The 13757-nt window shown below is 41.6% G+C and overlaps 1 protein-coding gene across 1 annotated transcript in view; it reads right to left on the minus strand.

Annotated features, from left to right (window-relative positions):
* The window catches only part of OTOF (otoferlin), a 177442-nt gene extending 166028 nt beyond the window's left edge, over positions 1-11414 (minus strand). Inside the window, exon 1 of the mRNA XM_070947052.1 lies at positions 11336-11414. Within this exon, the coding sequence (XP_070803153.1) occupies positions 11336-11414 (79 nt within the window). The remainder of the gene's footprint in view (positions 1-11335) is intronic.
* Between the last annotated feature and the right edge of the window lie 2343 nt (positions 11415-13757).

The raw sequence follows: 13757 nt of genomic DNA on the forward strand, positions 1-13757 counted from the left end.
GAGTACTGTGAAGCCGTTACCATGGCAACTCCACTGTGCTGTACAGTAGAAGCCATTTTAAGGCACAACAGGCTGTATCTTAACAGAATTTGAATCCAAATTTCACACTATCACTGTCAAAAGTACTCTGATTTGACACTATAGATATAATTCATTCCTTTTCATTTCAGCGGGCCTGGCGTTCCAGAGTTATGATGGAACATATACACATATTTACACACACACACACACACACACACACACACACAGAGGGGTGATAGGGGTGTCTTACCCCTACAGTATTTCTTTCCAGAGAGTAACTCATCTGTGTACCAAGTTTGGTTGAAATTGCTCAAGGCATTCCAGATTTATGCTGGAACACTCACACACACAGCCATTTTTATATATATAGAAGGTGGGACAAAAATGTAATAATCACAACTGTATTGCTAGCAGATGCAAATGTGTTTCTCAGATCTGTACACATTCTTATAAAAAAGAAATTTACACAGCAGCAGTCTGAGGCATGAAGCTACTGGCAACCTTCTAGAGAGAATTTGGAAGAATTTGGCTCCCTGGGAAGAATCCCTTTACACATTATTTTCCCTTAACTGATCTCAAAAACTCTGCAAGCAACATTTTTCAATGGTGGAAACAAAGAAAGTGTTATAATAGGAAGAATCAGCTAGGAATGTTTTGAACATATTATGTTTCCAGAGGTGGGTTGCAGCAGCTTCTGACCAGTTCTGAAGAACCAATAGTGGAAATTTTGAGTAGTTCAGAGAACTGGTAGTAAAAATTCTGACTGGCCCCGCCCCCATCTATTCTCTGCCTCCTGAGTCCCAGCTGATCAGGAGGAAATGGGGATTTTGCAGTAACCTTCCCCTGGAGTGGGGAGGGAATGGAGATTTTACAGAATCCTTCCCCTGCCACACCCACTAAACCATGCTCACCAAGCCATCCCATGCCATGCCACACCCACCAAGCCACACCCACAGAACCAGTAGTAAAAAATTTTGAAACCCACCACTGGTAGTTTTCCATGGCCATTGCAATACCTATGATACTAATAGTTGACGGCTGCTGACTTCAAAATTAATACGTAAGAAAAATAAATAAATTAAAGAAGGATGCCAACATCTCATAATAGCAATAGCACTTAGACTTATATACCACTTCATAATGCTTTACAGGCCTCTCTAAGCAATTTACAGAGTCAATACATTGCCCCCCAATAATCTGGGTCCTCCTTTTACCGAACTCGGAAGGATGGAAGGCTGAGTCAACCCTGAGCTGGCCAGGGTTGAAGGAATCAAACTCCTAGCAACGTCAGCAGAGTTAGCCTGCAATACTGCATTCTAACTATTGCACCACCATGGCTCTTTAATAAGGTGGCCAAATTTAAAGAAGTAAAACATGAGATCTCGGGAGATTCAGGGTGTTTTTAATTTGTAATTTTAACCAAATTACATAATTAAAGTTTACATATACACACATTGATACACACTTGCTGTGCAATTATGTAATGATGTGCACAATTTCAATTGTATGCTTCAGACCCGAGGGTCTCATTATCTGGCCCCCAAACTGATCTAATATTTTCAGCCACAGCAAAATAGTTTTCCTTGCACTAATGCAGAAAGCTTGTCACCACCACCAACACCCCTTTTGGAATTGATTTTAGAGTTTCTTCTTCTAGGAATCTTGATTTCCCTCATTCCTGCAGAGCCCCATCTGCTCTTCTTCATCTCACTGTGGATTGCGCTTTATAAAGAAATATAGAGATGACATCTCCATTTAAAGTTAAAATTCACCTCTACTGAAAATTCCCTACATCAGCACTTTCCTTCAGGTTCTATTTTATAACAATGATTTATTTTATTTTTAGTTTTTATCCTACCTTTATTATTTTTATAAATAACTCAAGGTGGCAAACATATCTAATTCTCCTTCCTCCTCCTCCTATTTTCCCCACAACAACCCTGTGAGGTGAGATGAACAAAAATGACTGGCTCAAAGTCACCCAGCTGGGTTTCATGCCTAGAACTCACAGTCTCCTGGTTTCTAGCTGGGTGTCTTATCCACTAGACTAATGATCGACATGTATTGAGAAGAAAGGACCAGAAACATATTGATTGTTACAAAAAGTGTTGTCATACTGATCAGTTGAGATGTGGCTGCATATATTATTTTGATTCTCACAAGGGCCATATTGAATTTGGTGTCAAATACACAAGCTATCTTACAACTACTTTCACTGGCACTGTAAGTTTTCTTGTGCAGCATTTATTCTAATTGGTCATCCAGCTACAGGTGACTAGGTGATTAGGGGACAAGGTGAGAAGCAGAGGTGCGTTTCAGTAGGTTCTGACCAGTTCTGGAGAACCGGTAGCGGAAATTTTGAGTAGTTCAGAGAACCAGTAAATACAACCTCTGACTGGCCCCATCCCCATCTATTCTCTGCCTCCCGAGTCCCAGCTGATCGAGAGGAAATGGGGATTTTGCAGTAACCTTCCTCTGGAGTGGAGTGGGAATGGAGATTTTACAGTATCCTTCCCCGCCACGCCCACCAAGCCATGCCCACAGAACCGTTAGTAAAAAAATTTGAAACCCACCACTGGTAACAAGGTGATTAGGTGACAAGACACACATGTGCATGGCGGCTACAATAAATTTTATTGAGGGTGAAAGTTCGTATTCGAAGCTTGTGGGTTGGTTTCCGAATGTTTCGTTACCAGACTAGGTAACACCTTCAGCAGAGTTTAGGGGAATCCCTAGACTCCACTGAAGATGTTACCTAGCTTGGTAACGAAACATTTGGAAACCAACCCACAAGCTCAGAGAATGAACCTTCACCCTCATCCTACACCCAAATTACAGATATTCACCACTAATGCAGCGGTGAAATCTGGCTGGATCTATCCGGCTCACACGAGCCGGTAGGGCTGGTGGCGGGAGGCTCCACCCACCTGCTGGGATGTCATGTCCTGTTTTTTACCTGCTGCGCATGCGCCGAAGGCTCTGTGCATGCGCAGAAGAGGCTCGCGCACTCACATTTCCGATGCAGTAGGGAAGGTACTGTAAGTGCATTTTACCCCTGCACTATTGCAATGCTTTTCAGTGTCGCAGGGCACCGTAACCGAATCTTGAAATCCTCTCTGCCCCATCTTATACTGAACAAACTCAAGATAGAATTGAATTGCTTTCTCACCCTTTTCATTTTCTCCGGACTGTGTAGTCCACAAGACGTATTTATTTATTTATTTATTTATTTATTTATTTATTTATTTATTTATTTATTTATTTATTTATTTTATTTTATTTTTTAATTTTTTTATTTTAGGGAAATTATATTGCCGCCTATTTGCACATGGCGACTCATAGACGGTCTTAAGCAAGTATGTTTTAGTGGGCGTTCTCTTGATTTGATATATGAGACATTGTTTGGAACTGTACTTTTCCCCTCTGTGTTCGTAATGATTTGTATTTTACAGTTGGGGATTTTATGATTTGTAGTTGCTGTTTCCTTGTGAGCAATGTACATTTTGGTGCAGAGAAATAGCCTGGAGCAGCTATACCAGAAAGACATCCCAGTTCTACAGTATGGGGGCTTTAATCACCTCCCAACTTTCCCAACCCCTCCAGGTTTCATTTCTTTCAAGAAAAATTAAGTAAAAAGGTTTGCTCTCTCTCTCTCTCTCTCTCTCTTTAAGTAAAAGAAGCACTAACTGGGAATTGTTCAGCTATAGAACAATCTACAATCCAGGACCAATCTTTATTTTTTTATGAATACCTGAAGCATTCTTAGGGAACAAAAATGGATGATTCTTGCAATCAAGTGCTGCTTTTTGAAGATACTCAAGAAAAAGACAATATTCTGAAGCTAATGGGTATAAAAGTGAACATGCAGTAGGAGTTTTGCCCCTTACATTCATTGATATTGGTTGTTCTTAGGATAGTATTTAAGCCTGACTTTGCATCTGCCTAGGCCAGGGGTGTCAAACTCAAGGCCCGCGAGCCATATCCAGCCCAAGGGGTACTTAGATCTGGCCCATGGAGCCGCCCTGGAAATAGCGAAGGTGCCTCTGCCACATGGTCCTCCCAGGCTCCGTTTTCACTGGCAGAGGGCTGCAAGAGGATCCCTCCAGCCCTGCCTGGGCCACCACAGGTCCTCCCTGACATGAGTGATGTCAAGTTGGCCATGCCCACCCTGTCCACACCCACCCTGACCACGCCCATCTCCCCCTCCAAGGTCAAACACAACCCTGATGCAGCCGTCAATGAAATAGAGTTTGACAACCCTGGCCTAGATTTTTTTTTCAATAATTGGGGGGAATGTGCGTGTTTCAATGTCAGTGTTGTGGTCCGCCAACAGCCTGTGGACAGTGAGGAGGCTGGGAAGCAACATGGGCCAGTCCTGGAGTCTGGGGAAGGCTCGAGCAAGGGCTCTGCATCGGAGGCAGAGATGGGGTCAGGGCCATCTGGGAGTTATGCGCGGACTCCGGAGTCTCCAGAGTCGGACATCAGAGAGGCAGAGGAACAGGAGGAGCCTGTTCCTAGTGCATCCATGCACACTAGGAAGGAAGGAAAGAAGAGCTAAAACAAAAGGGACGACTCAGGAGTAAGGCCTGGAGATGATTGGCCCCTCCCATAAGGCTCAAAAGAGGAGCAAAGGCACGTGGGCCCTTTGCAGGAAAGCAACATTGTTAATTCTGTTCCCAGTCGGCATCTCTGTTTGATTCTGGACTCCATGTGGGTTTGCCAAATAGGTCTTTGGTAGTGTGTCAAGGGAGATAAAGGTTGGTGATTATCCCGAAGGACTTCTCCCGAAGGACTTTTTGCAACTAATTGTGACTCAGCTGTGAATGAACGTAATTCACAGCTGTTGCAATAAAAGAGGTTTTTGGGACTACTCGTGTGTTTTAATGACTCAGGAAGCCTAGGTCACAACAGTCAGAGGTATCCAAAGCTTGATTGATTACATGACGTCAAGTCATTGTCAACTCTTAACGACCAATAGATAGATTTTCTCCATGATGATCTATTGCTAACTTGGCCCTTCAGCTCTTCCAACTGCACCCCCATTGCCACTGTAAATAAATCCATCCACCTTGCTGCTGGTTGCCCTCTTCTCTTTCCTTGTACCTTTCCCAGCATTGAAATCTTCTCCAGAAAGCTAAGACTTTGTATATTGTGTCTGAAGTAAGATAAGTTGAGCCTGGTCATTTGTGCCAGGAGTGAGAACACTGGGTTCATTTGATACATTGATTTGTTTTCTTGGCTCGCTAGAGCATTCCCAAAATTTTTTCTCCAAAACCAAAATTCAAAATAGCTGCAACTTGTGTGGTTGAAGCCCTGCCACTTCATTACACGTGTAACGATTTGCTATAGCATAGCATAGCAATATGCTATAGCATAGTGTGCAAAAATGGAACTGGACTTTATAGCCATTGTTTAACAGAAATTAAATATTTCTGGATTATGCTGGGTTAAGGATGGTTGCCTTCAGACTTTATAACTTCTTTATGTGTGATGACCTATCACAAGATCTACATTTCAACCTGTTTTTCAAAGTCAGTTCTCAATCTAAATAAAGTATAACTATATGCAGTCAAATCCTTTTCAGAAAATCATAATTTAATTCTCAGATCAGGAATCTTGTTTTATTCCTGTAACTTTTGGGAAAGGATCTTTGGCAAGTCCCATTTGGATCACATACAGCAATTTCTCCATCATCGAGTTGGATTCACTTTAATGAATTACAAGAGAAAAGCTAGTATGCTATTCTTTCAGCAGGTTGATCAAATTTCACTTGCAGAGGTTTCCAGTTGCAGAGAGTAAGCCATTTAGTCTTTTGCAGGGGAAAAAAAAATCCAGGTCCAACAAGTTGTATAGCACCGTAAAATCAAAATAATTTGAATTCTTATTTCCAGTGCCTTGGAATTCTTATCCAGTACTTTGGAATCTGAGCCAGTATAATCATCATCATCAAGAAAAAAAAATAGAAAAAAACTAATATTTTCTTTTGCATAGCAAATCTTTTGCAAATCTTTTCTTTTTTTTTGGTGCCAAAATAGACATATTGCTCAAAGCCTGTATCTTTCTTCCAAGATTTACTGTTGTTCTTTTACAAAAATTACAACAAAAAGATCGCAATGGAATAATTACCGTCTATGTGTATGTGTGTCTTTGCTCAAACATTTTCCCTGATGAATTTTCCTCTGTACATGAAATATAGATCTATGGAAAGTAATTTTAGTGAAAAAACTCCTAAAGGGAAAATTAGTTAAAATGTTCTTGACAATACTACTGCAGCCAGTTTCCAGTAATCTGCAAACTAGATGTGACTGGCAAATATATACATTCAACTGGGTCCAAAAGATTAACCTCCATAATTTTTTGTATTATTACTTGAAGTTGCAGGAATTAAAAGGCTATTGTGGCAGTTAAGTACAACTTAACATTGAAAGGGGTATAAGCAGTGGTGGGATCCAAATAATTTAACAACTGATTCTCTGCCCTAATGATTTCTTCCAACAACCAATTCACCAAACTGCTCAGAAAGTTAACAACCGGTTCTCCTGAAGTGGTGCGAACTGGCTGAATCTCACCACTGGGTATAAATAAGAGCCATTGTCAAACCAGGTTCTACTCCTGGTGATGTCTTGGACATATCTATGTACTTTTCTTGGCAACAATTCAGACATGGTTTATAATTGTCTGCTTCCAAGGATGTGTTTTTAAAGTTCTCAATCTAGTCTCCATTCTGGTATATTTTTGGGTGGTCTCCTGTCCAAGGACTAACCAGATCTGGCTTGGCTCAACTTTCTGAAATCAATCAAGGCTAGCTAAGTACTGCCACCTATCTAGGTAAGTCATGTGAATTCTGTTAAGCTCCCCATAAAGACTGGTTTAAAGGGATTTCAATAGTAAATAAGAGAAAGAAATGAACACATTTTGAGTCTTGGACCAGTGGTGGGTTCCTCCCAGTTCGGCCTGGTTCTGCCGAGTCGGTAGCGGTGACAATATGATGTCACCGAACTGGTTCCGCTGCGCCCCTCCCCCCGCCCTACAGCTGATCAGAGGAAAAAAATCTGTTTAAACTCTTGCCGCAGGGCTTCAAAGGGCTGCCCTACAGCTGATCAGTGTTAAAAGAAAACAAATGAGAAGACCGGTGCCTGCAAAAATAAATGGGTAGATTGGTACAGCTCTGCAAGCAGTTAAAAGCCTGGTAGACCAGTACCTCTGCTAAATCCTAAATAATTGTCACATGACCATCAAGCCACGCCCACAAAATAAGCCACGCCCATGGAACCGGTAGTAAAAAATGTTAGAACCCCCTCTGTCTTAGACCTCTGCTGTTTCTTGTTCCAACAATTTGTCTGGAATTGAAGCTGGGAAAGAAATAAGTGCCTAGTCTGACCAACTTGCAGAGACCTAGGACACTTGAGGGAAAGGATCCAGTAGGGCCCTTCCATGCATATTTTTAATGCTAAACTAATATATTGTTTATTATGTGTAAATATTTATGCCACTCTTCTATAAAACCTCTATGTTTGCAGCTTAATAATATTACATAAATGCATTCAGAAAATTTAAAAAAAACCACATGCCCTCCAGAACACCTCCTCTCTAGCAGCCAATATCCGGACAAATAGGGATTTAACACCAAACGATCAAGCAGAAAGCAATACTTCAATCAAAGAACTACCAAGGGGAAAACCACATGCCCACCAACATTGGCAAGGCAAGCAACCATATAGAAACCAGAGCAAATCCCACACTCTCTTGAACTGATGATATAACCTAGTTGGGTGATGAAACACCTGCAAGCAAACAGCCAAACTCAGAGAGCATCAAGAACTCCACAAAAAATAAACATAAATAAAATCGTATACGATAGCATATGCACAAGATGTTTGGACTTGTCATTGTTATTGTAAAGCATCAAAAATAGTTCCGGGGATACTTCCTGTAAAGGGGCATTCCCCATTGCATTTGGGATAGCTCTAGATCAGGGGTCTCCAACCTTGGCAACTTTAAGACTTGTGGACTTCAACTCCCAGAATTCCCAGAACTTTGGGAGTTGAAGTTCACAAGTCTTAAAGTTGCCAAGGTTGGAGACCCCTGATCTAGATGATAATAATTGGTTGTTTGCCTGAGACACCACATGTCATGTTTTGGTGGCTTTGAATTTCCTATTGCTGTTACCAACTTTTGTTACCATTGGCAGAATCTCCCACGGTAGGTTGATTGGTCCCAAAACTTGGAAAATCCTTGCTAGTTTCTTATTTATTTATTTAACCAGACGGTATTATATCACATGGACAATATAAGTCACTTTTCCTTTTACTCCCCAGCACAGCTCTCCAGATTAAATTGTCTATTCAGGATAGATTGCTGTAGGGTTTTCTTCATCTAGCCCTGAATTCTCTGTATACCACTTGCCCTGGCAAATGTGATCATAAAAAAGGAAGAACCTCTAAACATATCCAGAATGCCCTCCCTTATCTTTGACAACAGAGAAGCAGAGAACAGCATTTCAAGGCAAAAAATTTCCAGGATTTCATGCCACAAGATGATTTCTATCCTCTACCAACCTCATGGAGCAGCTGCATTTTCTGAATGGTGCAATATGCCTCAAACCTTTGGATTTTTTCCAAGGATAAAGAGTGTTCCACTTAATCTCATGGTACTAAGTCATGTGCAACAACCATTTGCGGGAGAGCTTCAGATTGGACTGTAGTAAAATCTGACAAGGGTAGCCTAAGGGGGGGAGGCTAGGCTCCAAAATTCAAGATGCTTTAAAAAAAAAAAAGAACTGGAAAAAAATGTATTTTGAATCAGCATCAATATTGCAAAAAGTTCTGTCTAAGTATTAGAACTGGAACTTCACCCTGTCCTCATATGTAACAAGTGTGCCATTGGGCATTACAGATGCTGTTTCCAAGTTGGCCTTGACCTTAGATGTAGGGGGCTATGTAAGTTGCAACTGCTTTTGTCTTTTATTAAAGAAAAATGTCCTTGAAGCCTGTGCCCAGAATTGATATTGGGCATTTAAGAATCACTCATATACAGTATACACACAATGCATGCACCATGTTTTTGAAATAGGAGATATAAAAACATTTCCATCATGCCAACCGTCTATTTCCAAAATCCTTTTTTAAAAGTGTAATAAAAAGCCATCCTTTTTTAGTAGTTAAGATTAAAATATGTGTAAAGAAATACTCCTTAAATCCATATGGTTGCATGCTCTTTCTTTTTTTCTCATCAATTGTTTTTGTTCCAATTCTTTTCTTTCTCCCAAGTTTTATTTCTGCTCAAAGCTGGAAGAGGGAGAAAGGTTGGTCCTTATAATGAATTAGGGCAGCAGATGTGTTGATTGGAACTGAAGTGGGGTCTAAGGAGACAATTTAAGTAGGAGTGTTCCAGTCGAATACACTCAGAATCTAATCCAACATGTCTAATTCAATTTATCAGAAAGCCACCAGGTTGTGTGTCCGGCATAATATTTCTGTTCTAAGATGCATGCTTAGCTCTGTTTGGAAATTTTGCTAGGCTTTCCACGTATTCTTGTCTGCTGCTTGACCTGACCTGAGATAGTTTACAGATAAATATATTTATATTTTCAAACTCTTGGACACAAGGATAAACTGCTGTAGAAGTTAGACAACTATCAAGAACTAAGAGCTGGATTTCTTTAACTCTAGTGACCCAAAGATAGTTTAGCCATCTTCAGAAAATCAAGTTGATTTTTTTTTTAGTTTTTTTTTTTAAATTTGATTTATATGCCACCCTTCTCCGGAGACTTAGGGCGGCTTACAATGCGTTAAGCAATAGCCTTCATACTTTTGTATATTTTTACAAAGTCAGCTTATTGCCCCCACAAACTAAGTCCATGCATTATTTTCTCTTATGGCTGGTTCTGAATTTCAGAAAACAAACACCTGAAAATGCAAACCTTTTCAATTTTAAGTCCAGGATGTTTTCCGTGTGAGAAGAACTATCTTATTTGATATCTCAGAAATGATACTTATGACATTCTTTGCTCATATGCTGTCATGTATACTCTATGGAGGTGACATGCAATAGCTGTGATTCTAATAGAACGTATCAATTGAAAAAAGTCAGGTCAGATTTTATATCAGCTACAAATCATAGACCATTTCTCCAGTAATCATTTATACTGTCCTTCAGTATAATTCAACCCATAGTCTGCCAATGTAACAGGGGTGAGGGCAGGTGTTATATTGTCTCAGTGATGTTTAGGTGATGCTAGAATGTGCTATAAATGATTAATGGAAAACAAGTATACCATAACTTTAGTCAAGCCACTCATTCTAATTTCAGCTCTAACTCCACTCCCTTAGGCAACATGGAGTTAAGATCAAAAGGTTTACATTTTGCAAATCAGCATTAGTGCGAGCACTAACTTTCTGCAGTGCTGTATAAAAACAATGTGGATTGTTATATGTAGTGAGCACTCAGTAGAGAACAATGGCAACGTGTATCTTTCAAAGCTTTGTGCATACACTCAAAGCAATACTTTGTATGCCAGGGGTTCCAGGTTCAACTCTGGCATCTCCAGCAAAAGCTGAGAAAGCCCCCTGCTCAAAATGGGGAAGTGTTTCTGTCAATTCTGATGTCAGGATCTGACAAAATGCTGCTTAGGGGGCGACTTGCTTGTTACCCCTATCACAACCCACTTGCTACCTCCACCAAAAAGAGAGCTCGTTGTAAAAAACCTTGCCATGTCTGAAGCATTGCAGAAATGCAGGAGTGTGCCACATGTTACACATTTTCAAAGCATGTGGCATTTCAATGGCTTTGAAGTTCTTACTGGCACTTTTCTTCTTCCTGTCTGTCCTCATTCAAAAGCTCAAAAATTTCTACTTGTGTAATGGCAAACACAATCGTTCCTTGAATAAGAAAACAAACCATAGTCAACAATAACATAGTAACTCAGTTCCCAGATCTTAACTGGAGGGGAAAAACTTTGGTTTGGAACCCCTGAGGGTTCTTCAGACAGAACGTGGCTCCAAATTGAAGGAGCTGCATCACCAGGGCTCTTGCCGGCTCCAGAAACCTGCCAGTTAAACAACAACAGCCACAACTCCAAGAAGCTTTAGCGTTGGGGGCATGAGTTATTCTTTTCCAGAATGAAGCCGCCCAAGCGCTTGGGGAGTGAGCGCATCCTTCCCCAGAGTCCTGCCCTTGTTCTGCAGGGTTGAGGCTCCTCTGCAGAGAACTTTCCCTTCCCTGGGACATGCAGACCTGCACACAAACAGGCACCTATCTTGCAGCATCACACAGAGCGCCTCTGCTGCAGGCTACACAACTGAGGGCAATGTACCTCTGAACGCCACCTTGGCTATCCTGTCCGCTTTGCCTCTCAGGTTGGTGACCCTCTTCAGACGCACGATCAAGGCCATGGTGGGCCGGTGACGGGGAGTACGCTCTGCTGTTCTTGCTACAACCTGGCAAGGAAAGGAAAGGCAATGGGCACAAGGTTTGGAGCAGATGTGGGGAATCCAGCCGGGCTGCCCTTCAGAGCTGTGTCACCCTCTTCTTCTCTTTGCCTGCTAAGCCTCGGTGCAGCTCTTCAGCTGGAGAGCCACCTCCTCCCATCCCGGTCCAGATCAGGAGCTGGTAAACCGGAGCCGCTGTGCCAGTTGGGCTGCCTGGGGAGCAGCAAAGTGACTGCTGGCTCTCAATTATTCAGGAGCTGTCGCTGGAAAGTCCCGCTCGGCGCTCTTTACACGCTGCCCGGGCTGATCCCTTGTTCCAGGCAGGACTCTCCCCATCCTTCCGTCGCCTTTAGCAGGAGGATGCTGAAACCTGGGGTCGCTTCACGACGCTTCTCCTGCCCAAAGCAACGTGACTTTTGCCTGGGGGAGCCAGGAGAACGGAGGAGCATCCCTCCACCACGCTGGCTCTGGCAGGGGCTGAAGCTACCGCTGGCGTGCCTTAACTGCTTCACTGCTGAGTCCCCCCCCCACCTCACCCCCTCAAAGGAGTACCAAGCGGGGCTCGCGCGATCCTGGGAGGGACTGAAGGTAGATTGGGGGGGGGGTCTCAGCTTCCCTCCTCAGGCTGCACACACACAACCACACACACACACAGCAGATTTCTGCATCGAAAGGCAGGCAAGCACTCGGGGTTTTCAGTCCAAGCTCCTAAACCGAACCTCTTTCGCTATCCATCCGTCCAACACGTTAAAATACTCGACCCCGAAGATCCTCTTTGCACACCTTGTGCGAAGAGTAGAGCATGAACATGTGAATGTTTTTAAGATGTTATCTAATTTTAGGTTCTATTTAATTGGGCCAAACTATGTTATAATAATAATTTTAATTAGCAATTTTATGATGTTTGTGTATCTGTATTTTTCTTGACTGTACACCGCCTTGAGTCCTACAGGAGAAAGGCGGTATAGAAATATAATAAATAAATAAATAAATAAATAAATAAATAAATAAATAAATAAATAAAATAAGGCTCGCTTAGTGGCTTTTATCGTGAGGATCTTAGGACGATCGCCGTTCTGCATTTGCATTTGGGGTCCAACCCAGGACCTCCGGGGGGGGGAATTCATAAAGAGGGAGAAGAACTTTCCCCCTCCTTACCTGTTCCCAAACTCATAGACAGAACAGAGAAGGTATCCCTTAATGATCTCGATTAAATCTAAAACCATTTAAATATCGAGAGTCGCCCAAATAGGACATTACTACATGGAAGAGAAGAATGGAAGAAACAAGAAGTAAGTTTGTCCATTCGTATCTCCTTCCATTTTACAACTGAGAGGCACTTGAGAGTGATGGCTAGTTTTTGTTTGTTTGTTTGTTTGTTTGTTTGTTTGTTTTTTAATTTGATTTATATACCGCTCTTCTCTGGAGACTCAGGGCGGCTTACAATGCGTTAAGCAATAGCCTTCATATTTTTGTATATTTATACAAAGTCAGCTTATTGCCCCCACAAACTGGGTCCTCAATTTACCTACCTTAGAAAGGATGGAAGGCTGAGTCAACCTTGAGCCTGGTGAGATTCGAACTTACAGTAATTGGAGACAGCTGGTGTTAATCACAATGCTATCAGTCTGCTGAGCCACCAGGCTCTTGATTTAAAGTTTAAAGTGTTAGTCTAGTCTAGTGCTAGGGAAGGTCAGATTTCACTCTACACTTGGCTGGGAGAGGTTAATTTTGGGCTAGCTATTCCTTCTTTTACATGCTCTTTCTGTTCTCTCGTTCTCAGCCTGACCTACCTCACAAGGTTGTTGTGGGAAAAGTTAGAGAAAAGAGCACTTTGTGCAGTATATATGAATAGAATATAATAGAATTCTTTATTGGCTAAATGTGATTGGACACACAAGGAATTTGTTTTGGTGCATACGCTCTCGGTGTACATAAAAGAAAAGATACATTCGTCAAGAATCATAAGGTACAACACTTAATGATAGTCATAGGGAACAAATAAGCAATCAAATCATATTAGGAAACAGTCAATATAAATCTTAAGGATACCAGCAACAAGGTTACAGTCATAAGTGGGAGGAGATGGGTGATATATGAATGCTTGTGGCAATATTTGTTTGTTGGCAATATGTGGACACTTTTTTTATGCAGGTTATGATACTTTGTTGGGTGTGAGCTTGAATGTCCTGGAACAAAGGCTAGCATCGAGGAGTGTGGATCTGAAGTGTAACGTATGAAAGATCAAGATAATTGACTGTGAATAATTAAACATTACAACTAAGTGATTTAAAAAAAAACACAGCT

The sequence above is a fragment of the Pituophis catenifer genome, unplaced genomic scaffold (assembly GCF_029215685.1).
Source record: "Pituophis catenifer annectens isolate HBS135680 unplaced genomic scaffold, rPitCat1.0.hap2 SCAF_1, whole genome shotgun sequence".
NCBI classification, from domain to species: Eukaryota; Metazoa; Chordata; class Lepidosauria; order Squamata; family Colubridae; genus Pituophis; species Pituophis catenifer.